The sequence below is a fragment of the Scylla paramamosain genome, chromosome 16 (genome assembly GCF_035594125.1).
Source record: "Scylla paramamosain isolate STU-SP2022 chromosome 16, ASM3559412v1, whole genome shotgun sequence".
Lineage (NCBI taxonomy): Eukaryota > Metazoa > Arthropoda > Malacostraca > Decapoda > Portunidae > Scylla > Scylla paramamosain.
Genome location: NC_087166.1, coordinates 13,522,501 through 13,538,138, shown reverse-complemented (window position 1 = coordinate 13,538,138; position 15,638 = coordinate 13,522,501). Strand labels below are relative to the sequence as shown.

Sequence of the window (15,638 nt, the reverse complement as noted above, 5' to 3'; positions counted from 1 at the left end):
ATGCATACGAGAACAAGCTACTGTTATTCCTGCAAACCAGTTTTCTACGAGAGTTTGTACACGTATCACAGAAAATTGGAGTTTGTATACGTAGACTATAGTAAATTCTCCCTCTTCCCTTTTTTTTTTTTTTTTTTCCACCTTCCCCCTACACAGACACTTCCTCTCTCTCTCTCTCTCTCTCTCTCTCTCTCTCTCTGTCACTCACCCGTCTCCTTGAAGTGTGACTGAGGCCGCTGGCGCCCCACCTGGCCGTACGTGGGGGACTGCTGCGGGTGGCGGTCGCTGTAAGTGTCGGGGGTGTCGAGGCAGTCCCGCGGGGTGAGGGTGTGAAGGGACAGACCGTACTCTAGAGTACCTTCCGAGCTCCCCACGCTAAGTACACGACACAAACACTCAGGGGAAGGAGGGGAGAGGCGAGACGACGGAAGAGAACACAGAATAGGAGAGAAGAGAAGAAATAGAACAGACAAGAATAAAAATGGAGATGAAGACAAGGATATAAGACTCGTAGGATAGTGAAGGAATGCACAAGCGTGTAGACATAGAGGGCAGGAAGTCCTGAAGGAGGTGACAGTGAACCGCCACCAGGAAATAGTACAGGTATATACCATAAACTTTTCCCCGTAAGTTCAACGTTTTTGAACGTAAAATTATGTTCTTAGTGACTCAAATCCTTAACATAACCCTTCATAATATTAATGTATGATACTATTACTACTTTTACTACTACTACTACTACTACTACTGCTACTACTACTACTACTACTACTACTACTACTACTACTACTACTACTACTACTGCTCCTGAGGGTGGTACCTGAAGGTAGCGTAGGGGCAGATCTCGTAGGGATCCGAGGTATCTTCCTGGGTCTTGAGGGAAGCCAGGGAACCGCGGGGCTTCTTGGTGGGCGTCGGGGAGTAGAGGTGGGCGCGGGTCAGTTCAGAATTACGGGCGTTGTCGTCCTCGCCGCCCCCGCCCTTGGTGTCCAGACTGCCGCCTTGCCTGCGACACACACACACACACACACACACACACACACACACACAGTGGAAATCAGTTATTCGATAATCTGTCTCTGGTGTCATATTTCATTACAGTCACATGACACACGATGCTAATGAAAAGCAAATAATCCCTGTCCTGTCACTTTTTTGAGCCGTGTTATTAAAATAGTGCACTGTGACGGCACTGTGATATATGTGGCAGCCAGACAATGGCGTAGAAAATGAACCCCCCTTATGAAGTGTTCCTCAAAACAATAACCTCGATATAATGAGCTACGCTGCAGACTTCCCCACCACGCCCTCTTGCACCTTGCCTCCCACGCACCTGTAACCTCCGTACCGCTGCCGCCTCACCGCCACACATACGCAGATCACAAGGGCCGCAGCCAGTAGGACGGCGCTCACCACGCCCGCCACGACGTGTGCATCTAGCCATGCCTCCGCTCCCCCGCCGCGGCTTACCGACACCTCCTGCACTGGCTGGGCGGCGATGGTTCCTGAGGGGGGGAGGCGCCATTAGAACGGGAGGCAATGGTCAGGGGCAAGGAGGTGGACCATGGTGACGAGGAAAGGCCCCACACTCACCCCCGTTAGTGTCCCTCGTGGCCACGCGGTACAGCACCGACGTGTCCCCGGCGGTAGAGGCTGCCGTCACCCTAAGGAGGTGCCACGCGCCCGAGTGCAGGTCACACAGGCCAAGGTCACCGGTGTCGCGTGTGACGCGGGCGTGCAGGGTGGTCCACGAGGAGCCGCTCAGTTCATTGCCGCGCTCCACCTGCAGGAAACACGAGGTGTTGAACTGCTAGAAGACGTATTTGTTCAATTCTGATTTACTCTTTCTATAATGGTTGACATGGCAAGTATGAGGCGCGGTGTCACCTTGACGCACCTTCCAGTGGGTGATGGGACAGCCGTGCTCGGGCCACACGTACAGCCGCAGCGTGACGCACGTGGCGTTCACCTCCACCAGTGAGGCGGGGTTGGGGCGGCCCGGCGCTGTAAGAGGGATGGTGTAAGTTATGTACCTGGTGGCGGGACAGGTGAGCTTCAACTACAATGAATGTGAAAGTGGCGGAGTGGCCACGGGGGATACTTACGGCTGCCCAGGGTGCTGGTGTCGAGAACGGGGCTCGGGGCCGAGGTGCCGTGGGTGTTCCAGGCGGTGAGATAGAGGTGGTGGGGCGCTCCGCACGCCAGGCCCCGTACCATCACACTACGTCCCGCCGGATCCCCTGCCGTCTCCACCCATTCCCCTGCGCGGCCCCGGTGGTGAAGGGTGTAGCCTGTGTGAGGAGGCGTGGCTCAGTGGGCATTTCTGAAGCATTCACCGATATTCAGCACAATAGTCAGGTAAGGAACCCCAGCAGTGAGGCACAGCACTCACCCAGTATGGGAGCGCCGCCGTCAGCCGCTGGCATGACGGTCAAATTGAGGGCGTGGTGGGAGGCGTGGGAGAGGGAGAGGCTGGGTGGTTCAGGGGGCGTGAGGGCAACCACTTGATGGGTGAGGTTGTCCACGCCCGCGCTGCTCCTCGCCCAGCATGTATAGTTGTCCGAGTCCTGCACGGCTGGCCAAGGAAGAGAGGTGCGTGAGTCACAGTAAAGATGAAAAAATACAGGAAAATACAAGAGAGTACAGGCTTGGCGGCAACAGCACAGGTCTGATTCTTTTTTTCCACACGCCGCGTGGCCCAGGCCGCCACTTACCCGTGAGGTGGAGGTCCCCGCCGGGCAGGAGCTGCGTGAGGGGACCGCTAGTGAGGGTGGTGCCGCCCTTGGTCCAAGATACTGTGGGGGCGGGCGTGCCTAGTCCCCGGCAGCCTAGAGTCACCCCGGATCCCACGCCAACACGCCACATACGTCCTGCGCCGCCCACAGCAATAGGAGCGAAGGAAGGCGTGGGCTTGGGTATTGCCGTGAGCCGCGGGGACTGACTGCCCTCCCCCGCCACAGTGGTCGCCGTCACCCACACCTGGATCCTGGATGCCTCCGTCAGGCCGTTCAGCTCCCGCCAAGTGGCCTCCGACCCGCCGGCGCCCACCAGGTCCCGCATCTCAGCCTGCAGCGAGCGAAACAAGAAATCCTACAACACTGAAACCTTTCCTCCCTTGTTATGTTTCCTCTCCCTGTTTTCACCTTTATATTTCCTCACCCTGTCTTCATCTCCCTTTCAAGCTTCCTCCTTTATTTGCTCATCCCTTTCCCTTACCCTTTAAGCCTCTTCCCCTTACCTGGTCGTCCCCTTCATCTCCCTTCAAGCTTCGTTTACCTGGTCGTCCCCTTCCCCTACCATGTAAGCTACTTCCCTTTACCTCCCTTCAAGCTTCCTTTACCTGGTCGTCCCTAGAGGAGTAGAGAGTGTAGTGTAGAATGATGCCAGTGTGGGGCCAAGGCGGCGACCAGGTGACCAGCAGACTTGAAGGCCCCGTCACTACCACGCGCAGGTGTCTTGGGGGACCGGGCACTGAATGAGAGAGCAAGTAAGTAAGTAAATATTTATTGCTATTATTATATACATATGTACAGAGTTTAAATTGTGAAATACATAGCAAGTGCCTATCTTGCCGAAGCTCCCTGAAGGACGGGGAGTGTGGGAGGGAGTGTCACCGGGCAGACTGTGTGTGTTCCTTGTAGCTTTGTATGTTCTCATTACATTACAATAGTGACCTCATGATAGTTACCACCACCTCATTAGGAAATTTTTGGTTCTATACACTACTAAAATGTAGATGTATTATGACTCCTGTAAATAAAAATGAAAAGGTTTAGATTCTTTACGGTATGTGAAGATTGAAGGCAAAATTATGTCTGTGAGTCTTTCACAAGAGTTTTTTTTATAATTTTTTATGAAGATTCCTTTTTGTGCATGTCAGTATGTCGTGGATAAAAATACGTGGTCAAATCAATCTCTCTCTCTCTCTCTCTCTCTCACCATCGTCCTCAGTGACGCAGAAGACTGGTCGGCTGGGCGGAGAGAAGCCCACCTCATTGAAAGCCTTCACCCTCACGCTGATGTTGGTGGCAGGCGGCAGGGCGTCCAGGTTTTTTTCCAGGTTGGTCGTGTTCACCTCCCACGCGCTGCCTGACGGAGGACAACACTCACCGTCAGGAAAAGCGAGGCGCGGTGAGGAGAGGAATGGTGTAATGTGATAATCTTTGTGAATTATGCAAATGATATGTAGATATACTGCCTCAGAGAGAGAGAGAGAGAGAGAGAGAGAGAGAGAGAGAGAGAGAGAGAGAGAGAGAGAGAGGGAGAGAGAGAGAGAGAGAGAGAGAGAGAGAGAGAGAGAGAGAGAGAGAGAGAGAGAGAGAGAGAGAGAGTCGAGATTAAGGTAAGACGGAGTATTACAGAAATAAGATAAAAAACAGTTTCTTCAGGAGTGTTTTCAGTGTGAAGACTCACTGCCAGAGGAGTGGTGGACGTGCTGCGTGGGCGTGGCGATGACAGTGTAGCCGCTGACGGGAGCGTGGGCGCAGTGTGTAGGCGGCGGTGACCACCAAACTCTTACTCCTCCTCGTCCTGACCCGCGGCACGACACTCCGGCGGGAGGACATGACGGGGCTGCGGGAGGGCAAAGAGTAATACAATATTAAACATTACTGAAACACAGCTGGTACATAATATTTCCTTAGTTTTATTCCTCTTGCCACGTGCCTCCCAGCCTGCCTCCGCCACCCACCATCATGGGAGGTGGAGTCGACGATCCTCGGGGAGGAGAGTGGCCCCGGCCCCGCCCTGGTGAAGGCCCGCACCGCCACCTCGTACAGGGACGCCGGCACCAGGCCGCGCACTTCGTACTGCTCCACGGCCTCCACGTCACCTGCGGCCCGGGAGGGATAAAGGAGCTGTACTTACATAACATAAAAGAGAATATTAAGCACCGGCATTATGTCACATAAAGCAGAATATTAATGAAGCATATTAGACAAGATGAAGGAGAACAGTGAGAGAGACGGAGTGCAGGAGAATGTCATTAAGCAGCCTGTGTAGTGCAGCTGCTGCCGCCGAGCTGTGAGTGGATGTAACATTAACAAAACAAGCGATCAAAGGCACAGGTGTGCCCGTGGAGGCGCTGGGTGCGACGTGCGTCTGCTGTTCTCATAACAGCGACGCGACACATCACAGCGAGGAGGAGGGAACACAGGGACGAGGAGGGACGTAAGCAGACCACCACGAGGGTCCTACTGACCGAGGGCGGCGGTGACGGGCCTGGTGATGAAGGTGAAGTGGCCCTGCAGGTTTTGGCGGCGCAGGGCGAGCGTGTAGCCTCTGAGTGTGCCGTGTGTGAGGCGAGGGTCCGGGGCCCGCCAGGTGACCAGCAGAGAGCGGGGCCCCCCGGCCGCCACCCTCACGTCCCTGGGGGCTCCGGAGGGCGCTGTTGTGTTGGGGAGAAAGAGGAAGATCATGAGGACTGTGGGATAGGAGGTGACTGTCGGCTGTACTGGTGATGCTCTTCTGAGGGAGCACAAGATCCCGGTGCTGCCCTCGGCACTCACCCTCCTCGGATGTGGTGAAGAGCTGCGTGGGTGAGGGCAGCGATACCCCCAGGTCGTTGTGCGCCATCAGCCTGACGGCGTAGGTGAGGTGCGGAGAGAGGCCCGTCAGCACGTGTGACGCCGCCCACTGACCCACGCTCACGTTACGCCCATGCGACGCCCACGTTTCTCCCTCCGCCGCTGAATGGAAGATGGCGAGGGAGAAGATGGAGAGAAAACAGGTTAACTTCATCTTCTCGTGAGGCGAAAGAATGACGAACGAATTAATCCAGTAGGGAGGCAACATTCAAGTTTTGGAGAGACAACACAAGCCGGCGCGGCGTCTGCTTGGGCTGAGTCTCCTAATTAATCAGATAATTAACCACCACCTTCATAATGGACGGCGGCTTAGCGCTGCATAACAAACCAACACATTAACGCCGGCAAGGAGAAGCCTGGCGAGACCCACAAAGCTGCAGAAGGGAAACCAGCGTCACACGAGTGGAGGAGTTACCTTTGTACTGGATGGTGACGGCGGCGGGCTGGGGGAGGCTCCAGGCGAGCCGGGCTGACCTGCTCCCCACCTGCGTCACCTCCACTCCCACGGGGGCGCGGGGGGGCTCTGGGGAACAAACGGGGACATCATGACCCATCGTGAGTTACGGTGTGTGTTGTGACGCGTGACGCCACGCCAGCACGTCAACCATCCCGCCACCGTGGTAATGACTGAGCTTAATAAGTAATTAGCATTCCGCTCTACATTATAATGATATTTCTTGTTTAATTAAAAAAATCTGTGAGCGTATATTAGGGCACAAAGGCATGATGCACCCGCAGGGATCATTTTCATAATTTTACAGGATAATCTATCTAATAATGATCACGTATACCTAATTAATAATAATTTACAATAAAATGCAACTCCCCTTAACCCCTCAGTGATTGCTTTTAATTTTGTGGTAACAAAAATTACAACATCCGTCCTCACACTGTTTATATTAGAAAAAAAAAAATGTATTATATATAAACATGAATGCCGGTAAACCATCATTTAATTTAGTGCAAGCCAGGGAGGAAAATATTTTATAAAACTTTTCACCTCTCTGCAAGAAGAAAACTTGAATAAACAAAACTATTAATGCAACAGAATTACTTTGCCTTCCCTCCTCCCTCGTGTTATCATTACATACTCCTTTCCTTCTTGCTGACGTCATCTCGTCCGTCCTTCCTGCCTGTAAACACTAACCCTTTTCATTCCTATCATGTCAAAAATTCCGTAAGTTTCGCATTAAAATTATTCCATTAATCCATCTGTTCCTACCATACTTACAACCATCCGTCATTGAATATTCCTACCCTTGATATCAAGTCCTGTTCTCACGCACCTATGATGGCAATAGTGAACACTTGAGTGTGGTCCCCGTGAGGATTAGTGGCCCGGCAGGTGTACGGCCCGGCGTCAGCTGCTGTCACCTCCCTCACCTCCAGCACTGCTCTCACAGCGCCACCCACGCTGCTCTCACTCACCGTCACCCTGAGGAGTCACCATCATTACTATCACTATTACGTGACAAACTATAAAATGTAAATTATTTACCTATTTTTTCCAGTTTTCGATGATATAATAATGATGGATTATATAAGTTTATTGATGAGGATGGGTGGAAATAAGTAGATATGTTTTATACAGAGACTGCCACGTGTATGCCTGACGGTTTCTTGTGGCTTCTCTTATTTTCTTATGTTGTGTTGTTACCTGTGTCCTGGTGAGAGAGGCGCGTGGTGCCTCAGCCAGGTGACCGTGAGAGGGTCGTCACCTGTCGCCTCACACGCCACCGTCACCACCTGGCCGGCGTGTCCCGTCACTCGTCCTCCTTCCGTCACCACGCGGGCCGGGGCTGAGGGTGAGCAGAGATAGGTGAGTGAGTGCGGAAGACAGGTGATAAAATAATCAAGAGCATTTTTTTTTTGTAAGAATGGATCTGGCCAAAGGCAAAAAAAAAAGACAGAAATACAGTAGTTATAACATTACAACATTCCAACACCCACCCATCCATACACACACACACACACACACACACACACACACACTCTCTCTCTCTCACCGTGGACCGTCAGCTGCACCACCTCGGCGAGCGGGCTGCCCACTGTGTTGTCGGCGCGGCACTGGTACCAGCCAGCGTGAGTGCGGGACACCTTGTGCAGCACCAGGGACCCGTTGGCTGCCTGCGAGGACCTGAGCCCGTCCACCACCATCGGCTGGAAGTCCTGCGCTGCCTTGCCTAGCGGAGGTGAAATGGAGGCTGCAGGGAAGGTTGACTTGACTTATCTCTATTTGACTGATTGCCTGCTTCATTTGTGACATTTTATTGATTGACTGATTGATTTCAACGAGATTTGAGTGACTGACTGATTGAGTAATATGCATTTTACTGATTAACTGACTAATTTGCATAACTGTTGGCTAATTTGCCTAACAATTAGGTAACTGACTCGCAGTTGACTGAGTGTTTGATAAACTTCATTGACTACTGACTCATTGACTGATTACGCCAGTAAAAAATCTGCATGAACCACTAAATGAATGAATGCTTGACTGACTGACTGACTGATTGACTGACTGACTGACTGACGCACTGCATTAGCGGCTGCCTCGCTGCCTCGCTGCATGGCTGATCAATGACTAAGTGATGGTTTGGCTGGCAAAGAACCGACGAGTGATGCATCACCTCTGATCTGCATTTGTAATTTGTTGAAATGTAACACTCTCTCTCTGCTACTGCTACAGCTACTACCATTACTACTACTACTACTACTACTACTACTACTACTGCTATTACTTACAGCTTGCTTTATTCTCTTGTTTTTATTTTCTCCTCCTCCTCCTCCTCCTCCTCCTCCTCCTCCTCCTACTACTACTACTACTACTACTACTACTACTACTACCACTAGCACTACTACCACTATCCACCACCACAACTACAACTACTACTACCACCACCACCACCACCACCACCATCACCAGTACAATTACTACTACTACCTGGCGCCTTCATCCAGGTAATGACGGGCTGCGGGTGGCCTCGAGCGCTGCAATCCAGTACTACCGTGGAGCCCACCAGCGCCGTGCCTCCTGCGGGTTCCACCACCCACCGCGGCGACACCTGCGGCAGGAGGACGGGGGAGAGTGAGTCAGGTGTGCGTGAATGGTACCTGTGACACTCGTCCAGTATATCTTTCCTACCTGTTCTTCATCTCTGTAACGCATAAACAGTATCTATTTTGTTTTGTCGTATGCTTCCCTCTCCACGGTATTTGCGTCAGGAGGGACGAAGAAGATAGTGTTAAGTGAGTACGGATCGCCTCACTGATATGCATCTTTAACTCTACTACCTGTTCTATACATCTATAGCATGCAAACTGTATCTTTAGTCTTTTTTTGTATGTTTTCCACTCGGCGACATCTGGGTCAAGAATGGTGATTGAAACACTGACTGAATGAGCTTCATGTGCACACACCACGTTGAATCCACAGCTTCTCGTCTGATCAGCGAAGTTAAGCAACGTTGGGTCCGGTTAGTACTTGGATGGGTGACCGCCTGGGAACACTGGGGTGTTGTGAGGGTGTACAAAAATATTCAGCAACATATATAGATGTTTAAAAGATTGATTAAGATAAGAAACCATTAAGATTAAACTTACTTATATAATAATAGGATGGAATAAAAGTTTATCAGTATGTTAACGATATTCTACACTTTCCCTCCTCTCATCTCGTATCAGTGTTTTCTTAACCACAACCTTGATTCAAAAAGCTTCAGTTCCTTTCATTACGATCCAGGTGAAAAGCTTCTTCTCTCTTTTACTTCCACTCTCCCTCTCCTGCTTTACCTTTACCTCGGCAAAAGTTTAATCCAAAGCCTTTCATCAAGTTTTGTTTTTCTTGGTGACCTGGCAAGGCTTGGCGGCGTTCCCCGTCTTTTTCCCTTCCTTAATTCATCTCTCAGTGTGTCTACCCACACCTATTCACTATTTTCGCCTATTTCTAAATCAACTTAATCATCTTTACTCACATGAAATACAGACTGATAAGATTATGCTTCTTTGCCACACGTTTCCTCCCTACACTAAACAAAACTCAGCCTTACCGTCTTTTATCTTCGTATTCCATCTACAATACGATAATTTAATTCTTTCACTCTTGGATATCTACAATTTTTAAGCAGTCATTTCAAACACTACAGTTTCCGAAATTATTATGTAGAAAATAAACAAAGTTTCTTATTCATTTCACGTACAAAATAAACAAAATTTCTTATTCATTTCATTCTGTGTCCAAACATTTTTTTTTGTCCTCTAAATGCTAGAAAAAGAACGATCACAGCAGTAACAGGGTTAAGGGCACTCATCAACCTTCTCTTTCGCTGGAACTTACCTTTACTTTGATAGACGCTGTGTGATTGGCTGTGGCTGCTGCATTCGCCGCCTCGCAAGTGTAGGAGCCCGAGTGGTGTTCCCGCAACTTCTTGAACCACAGTACCTGCAGAAGGCGACGAAGGTGATGGTAAGTGATGGTTGCGATGAGAGAGGTTAGTAAAATAATTTGAGCCAGGAATAACAACGTGAGGAGAATGAGAAGTTTGTAAAAATAGAGAAGGAATGGATGGAATAAATGTGATGAAAAGAATGGATAGATGGAAAAGGCAAGGATTATTAAAGTGATGAAGAAATGAAAGGATAAACAAGAATAATATGTTGAGAGAACCTTGCAAAAATGAGAGAGCAAATAGAAGAAGAAACGATGGAAAGAAGGAAGCACATACAAAGGAAAAGAGGAAGAAAAGCATAAATATGGGAAACACGAAAGACGAAGAATAATAATGAAGAGTTCCTTAAAAAAAATACATAAGAAGCAAACATACAAGAAACGATATAAAAAAAAAGCACATAGAGCGAAAGGGAAAGAAGACCATAAATGTAAAGCATAGTAAAGACGAGAGAAGATGAGAAGCGAAAGGAATCAGGGGAGAAGCGGGGAAGTGAAAAGAGAAATAAAGAAAGAGGGAAGTAATCACAAGGACAATATTGATTCAGCAAATAATGGCAAGACATCAAACAAATCCTCCAATACCACTTCAAAGGGACGCTCTCATAATACACATCGGAAATACAGCCTTGGAAATACGAAATAATAAAAAGAGTAGCTTAAAAATAGATGAATTACGACTATAACCGGTGCTGGATCTCTCTGTCTCTCTGTGTCTCTCTTACTCGCACGCACGCACGCACGCACGCTCGCACGCACACACACACACACACACACACACACACACATACACACACACACACACATATATTATCACTAGAAACAACCACTACTGCTGCTACTACTACTACTACTACTACAACACACACACACACACATATATTACCACTAGAAACAACCACTACTGCTGCTACTACTACTACTACTACTCCAACACACACACACACATATATATTACCACTAGAAACAACCACTACTGCTGCTACTACTACTACTACTACTACTACTACTACACACACACACACACACACACACACACACACACACACACACACACACACACACACACACACACACACACACACACATATATATATATATATATATATATATATATATATATATATATATATATATATATATATATATATATATATATATATATATATATATATATATATTACCACTAGAAACAACCACTACTGCTGCTGCTGCTGCTACTACTACTACTACTACTACTACTACTACTACTACTACTACTACTACTACTACTACTACTATTACTACTACTACAACTACTACTACTACTACTACTACTACTACTACTACTACTACTACTTTTTACTACTACTAGTAATACCACTACAATCTTCACCACTACTATTACCACCACCACCACCAGCACTATCACTACTACTGCTGCTACTACTACAACTACTACTACTACTACTACTACGACTACGACCACGACGACCACGACGACCATTTCCGCTCACCGTGGAGTACTCGTGGATCTGCTTGGGGTCAATGTCGGGGTCGTGCTGCAGGTGTCTTCCGTCCTTGAGCCAATTAATGGTCATGGGCAGATCACCTGAGTTGACGACACAGGTGAGTTGCGTCCGCTCCCCCTCCTTCAGGTTGGGCCGGAATCTGAACGGCTCTATGGCAGGAGGCTCTGAAGGGAGAGGGCGTGGGAGAGGGCGTGGAGGAAGTGGATTAGGTTTAATTAGTGTTTGTGTGGTTGGAAGTTTGTTTGTATGTATAAGTTTGTGTTTGTGTTTGTCTTTTGTAAGGATCATTGGTTAAGATTCGTATGTTTTTTTTTTTTTATCGACTTTGTTCTTCCTAATTTTAACTTTTGTTTTCTCGTGAGGTGACCGTTAGGTTTCATTAGTGTTTGTATGGCTGGAAGTTTGTTCATGTGTCTATAAGTTCGTGTTGGTGTTTGTCTTCTTTACAGTTTTTTGGTTGCTAAGATTCGTACTTTTTTTTTCTTTTTCTCATAAGATATACATTAGAATCCTTTAAGTTGTGATCCATACAAGTGTGTAATTATATATTCATGTCTTTATATATTTATACGTTAACGAGACAATTTTACTTAATTTCTTTATCCTACAGGGAGTAAACTACATTACTAATTCATGACTATTCATCTATAAAAGTCTTGTAGCACGTGTCTAATCTACAGCAGCTCATTAACTTCTCTCAAGAAAGACTAAGAAAAAGTACCCGTTACGTCACAAACCGAAAAAAAAGTACACAAACTACTCAGAGAACAAACTAAGTACCACTGAAGTCAATTTAAGTTTGTGGCGTAACATAAAGTTCTTCCCCCATAGAAAATGAAAGGATGTTAGCTGCCGAGCCTTAACTACATTTTATTTACTAAGTTACGGTCGCAAGGAAGTAAAATCTATGGTAAAACTTTTTCTCTCTCTCCCTTCTCTTTGAGTATTGATTTCTGCTGGGAGGGAAGGAGGGGAAAGTGGTTTTCTCAAGGACGTTTGGCAGGAATGGAAAAAGGGAGGGAGGAAGACAAGGGAGTGTTGAGGAGCACTGAGGGTGTCTCGAGGCGACTCACTGAGGACGTGCAGGAAGGTGTGCGAGGCGGCTGTCTGGCCCTGTCTGCCCGTCACCACGCAGGAGTAGCGACCGGCGTCCTCGTGGCTCGCCGTCCGCACTAGCAGCGTACCGTTGCTTAGCACTTCTTGCCTGCAACACACACGCCCTTCAGCACCTCCTTCAACACTTCTCTGTCACTGTTGTCACCTGAATCAGGATGAATTAGGACTCACTGGCAAGAGAAGGTCAGGTGTGGGGTTCTTACCTGATGGAGGAGGGGAGGGAGCGCCCGTCCCTCCTCCAGGAGACAGCGGGCACCGGATACCCGCCCGCGGGGCACCACAGCCGCACGTCCTCCCCCGCCACGGCGGTCACGTTGGGCATGGCGCGCACGAAGGGTGGACCTGTGGAGAGTGGGCGGGTTAGTGGGCGGCGGCTGCGAGATAGGCAGACAGTGGGCGGTGGGCGGTGGGATGGTAGACTCACCGTACACATTGAGGCGGGCGGAGTGTGCCTGGGCGCCGTGGGCGTTGTGGGCGGTGCAGGTGTAGATGCCGCCCTCCCGTACCGTCACGTCACTCAGGTTCACGTGGCTCACCACCTGCCCCAGCGCGGTGCGGAAGCTGCCCACGCTGGTCCTGGGGAGGGAAGCGGCAGGGGTCAGCTGGGAGCAGCAGGGACGTACAAGAGAGGGTGTGAAGGGGTGAGCCTCCTGGTTCAGACCGAAGAAGTGAGAGAGGTGGGCTGGGAGCTCAGTGCGTGTATAAGGGGCGTGTGGAGGCAAGAGGCCCCTTGAACACACCTGAGCCTGCAGGGAGGATGAAAGGGACAGCCCCGGTGCAACTGCCTGAGCGGCCCGAGGCGCGACTCACCGGTGGGAGGGCGGCAAGGGCTGCTGGTCGCGGGTCCAGGTGATCACAGGCAGGGGAGAGCCCACAGCCGAGCACTTGAGGGACACGGGCGCCCCGGGGGACACTGTCTGGTCGATGGGCGTGTAGCGGAACTGTGGGGCGGACTCTGAAGAGAAGAAAGTAGAACGTGAATGACACCAGGCAACATTGTGGTGACACGGCTCTTCTATATATAAATACGAGGCGAACACTTAGGGCTGCCATTATATTTTCAATACAACAACAAAAGACTCTCGTTGCGGTGGAAACGATCTCTTAAACCCATGTCAGGAGGCGCAGCTGTGGCGGCGGCACGAGACAACTGTTGCTGATGCACAGCCGCTCAACACAGACACTTTTAAATTACTTCTTAATCCCGGGAAGTGGCGGCACACGCGGCCACACCAGGCAAGCTGAGGCAAACTGAGGCTCCGTGCTCACCTTGGCGCTGGTAAGGGTTGAGCCCGAGGTCCCTGGAGGCACGCCGCAGCCCAACAATGGTCCTCACGCCCACCTCGTCCTCCTCAGAGAGCCACTCCTGAGTCAGGGGAAATATTGAGGCATAGAATACTCGTATATAAAAGAGTTCCTGATTTAGAAGCTGGAGTAAGTTTTCATGCAATGATGAGTAATGGTAAATGAAGCACATATGCATTCTGTGTGTGTGTGTGTGTTCACCCACCTGGCCATCTAGTGCGTGCTGGTGTCCTCGAATGACACTCTCATCCCATCTCGTGTTGGCGGGTGACGTAGCGGCTTCAGTGCCTTCCCTCCCCGCCGCCTCCGCGTCTCCTCCAACTGTCGCCTCGCTGCTGGCAGAGGACTCAAGCTCCTGGACAGCTGCGTCATCGTCAAGTGTTCCATCATCTTCCCTGACATTTTCAGATATTACGTTTACATTTTCCTGATCCATACTGACACTGGTGTCGTCTGCAGCTGTTCCTGGTGGCGAATGACCTCCCGAGCGAGGCGTCTCTGTCTCTGAAGAGCTGCTGTGACTCTGCCTGGAAGGAAGAAAAGAATAAAACTTTATTTACCTCAGAATATCCAATTACTTACACGTAACTTTTCCTTCGCTCAAATGATCGAAGACTCGGGGAAAAATAACCTGGTGGCGCATGCTGCTCCTTGTACAACAAAGGACCATGTTCTGAAACATTTCTGCATGGGATCTCCACTACTTTCAAAAGGCTCCACCTGAAGAGACACGGGTTTGAAGAGTGTTTTCACGGTTCTAGTGACAGATTAACAATATTTCTACATTATCAACAGGAGAAACACGCTTGAGAACCCGGGTAGTCATCTGTGTGGCCTTTGAAAATAGTTGTGGTGAGAGAGCAAAGCGGCGTCGACAACACTGCGGGAGGAGCAAGGCGAGGTGACATCCAGCAGCAGTGTAGCGTCTCCCGGAGCAGCGGCGCGTCGGGCATAAATCATGGAGTGACCAGCGTCGCGCGAGGAAGACAGATCACTCCCGAGGGTCAACTGGGGAATGTTCTTGTCCTCCTCTTGGCGGCCACATGGTTTATGGTGTGTTGGGGAGCGGTGGTGGTGGTGGTGGTAGTGGTAGTAGTAGTAGTAGTAGTAGTAGTAGTAGTAGCAGTAGTAGTAGTAGTAGTAGTAGTAGTAGTAGTGATGGTGGTGGTGGTGGTGCTGGTAGGAGGTAAAGGATATGAATATAAGTCAAAACAAGAAGGCACAGTAAAACAGAGAAAAGAGGGAATGAATGAGAAAAGAGAACAGGAAGAAAACGAATAGAAAACACAAGAACTGAGGAGGACAAGGAGGAGGACAGATAAAGAGGAACACGAGACAAGAGGAGAGGAAAGAATCATGGCATTTCCCCGCAAGAAAAAAAAAAAAACTATCAATTTTCCCAGACGCAAGGTAAAAAGGAGAGAGAAAAAAAAGCGGACGTCCAAATGACATTATACTTCACATCACCAAACACACACACCCACACACACACACACACACACACACACACACACGGAGGCGAGATACAAAAGAAGAAACTCAGCAAAAAAAAAAAAAGAAAAAAAAACGCAAACATGAACGTCACAAGCGACATCAATACGACAGCAGAGAGAGAGAGAGAGAGAGAGAGAGAGAGAGAGAGAGAGAGAGAGAGAGAGAGAGAGAGAGAGAGAG

General features: G+C 49.3%; 1 protein-coding gene and 1 pseudogene across 1 annotated transcript in view; one reads left to right on the top strand and one right to left on the bottom strand.

Moving 5' to 3' along the window:
* LOC135108071 (cell adhesion molecule Dscam2-like) overlaps positions 1-15,638 on the bottom strand; it is a 37,083-nt gene that overhangs the window by 3,588 nt on the left and 17,857 nt on the right. The window contains exons 2-28 of the mRNA XM_064018684.1: positions 14,170-14,491; positions 13,929-14,025; positions 13,470-13,614; positions 13,084-13,235; positions 12,863-13,001; positions 12,617-12,747; positions 11,529-11,707; positions 9,922-10,026; positions 8,530-8,650; positions 7,592-7,768; positions 7,243-7,384; positions 6,872-7,020; positions 6,001-6,108; positions 5,508-5,687; positions 5,201-5,386; positions 4,691-4,831; positions 4,414-4,572; positions 3,940-4,089; positions 3,341-3,471; positions 2,715-3,066; positions 2,393-2,575; positions 2,106-2,291; positions 1,898-2,004; positions 1,594-1,783; positions 1,334-1,505; positions 821-1,006; positions 209-375 (exon numbers count right to left, since the gene is read on the bottom strand). Coding sequence (XP_063874754.1) covers positions 209-375; positions 821-1,006; positions 1,334-1,505; positions 1,594-1,783; positions 1,898-2,004; positions 2,106-2,291; positions 2,393-2,575; positions 2,715-3,066; positions 3,341-3,471; positions 3,940-4,089; positions 4,414-4,572; positions 4,691-4,831; positions 5,201-5,386; positions 5,508-5,687; positions 6,001-6,108; positions 6,872-7,020; positions 7,243-7,384; positions 7,592-7,768; positions 8,530-8,650; positions 9,922-10,026; positions 11,529-11,707; positions 12,617-12,747; positions 12,863-13,001; positions 13,084-13,235; positions 13,470-13,614; positions 13,929-14,025; positions 14,170-14,400 — 4,366 coding nt within the window. The 5' untranslated portion in view covers positions 14,401-14,491. The remainder of the gene's footprint in view (positions 1-208; positions 376-820; positions 1,007-1,333; positions 1,506-1,593; positions 1,784-1,897; positions 2,005-2,105; positions 2,292-2,392; positions 2,576-2,714; positions 3,067-3,340; positions 3,472-3,939; positions 4,090-4,413; positions 4,573-4,690; positions 4,832-5,200; positions 5,387-5,507; positions 5,688-6,000; positions 6,109-6,871; positions 7,021-7,242; positions 7,385-7,591; positions 7,769-8,529; positions 8,651-9,921; positions 10,027-11,528; positions 11,708-12,616; positions 12,748-12,862; positions 13,002-13,083; positions 13,236-13,469; positions 13,615-13,928; positions 14,026-14,169; positions 14,492-15,638) is intronic.
* LOC135108225 (5S ribosomal RNA) lies at positions 8,992-9,109 on the top strand (annotated as a pseudogene).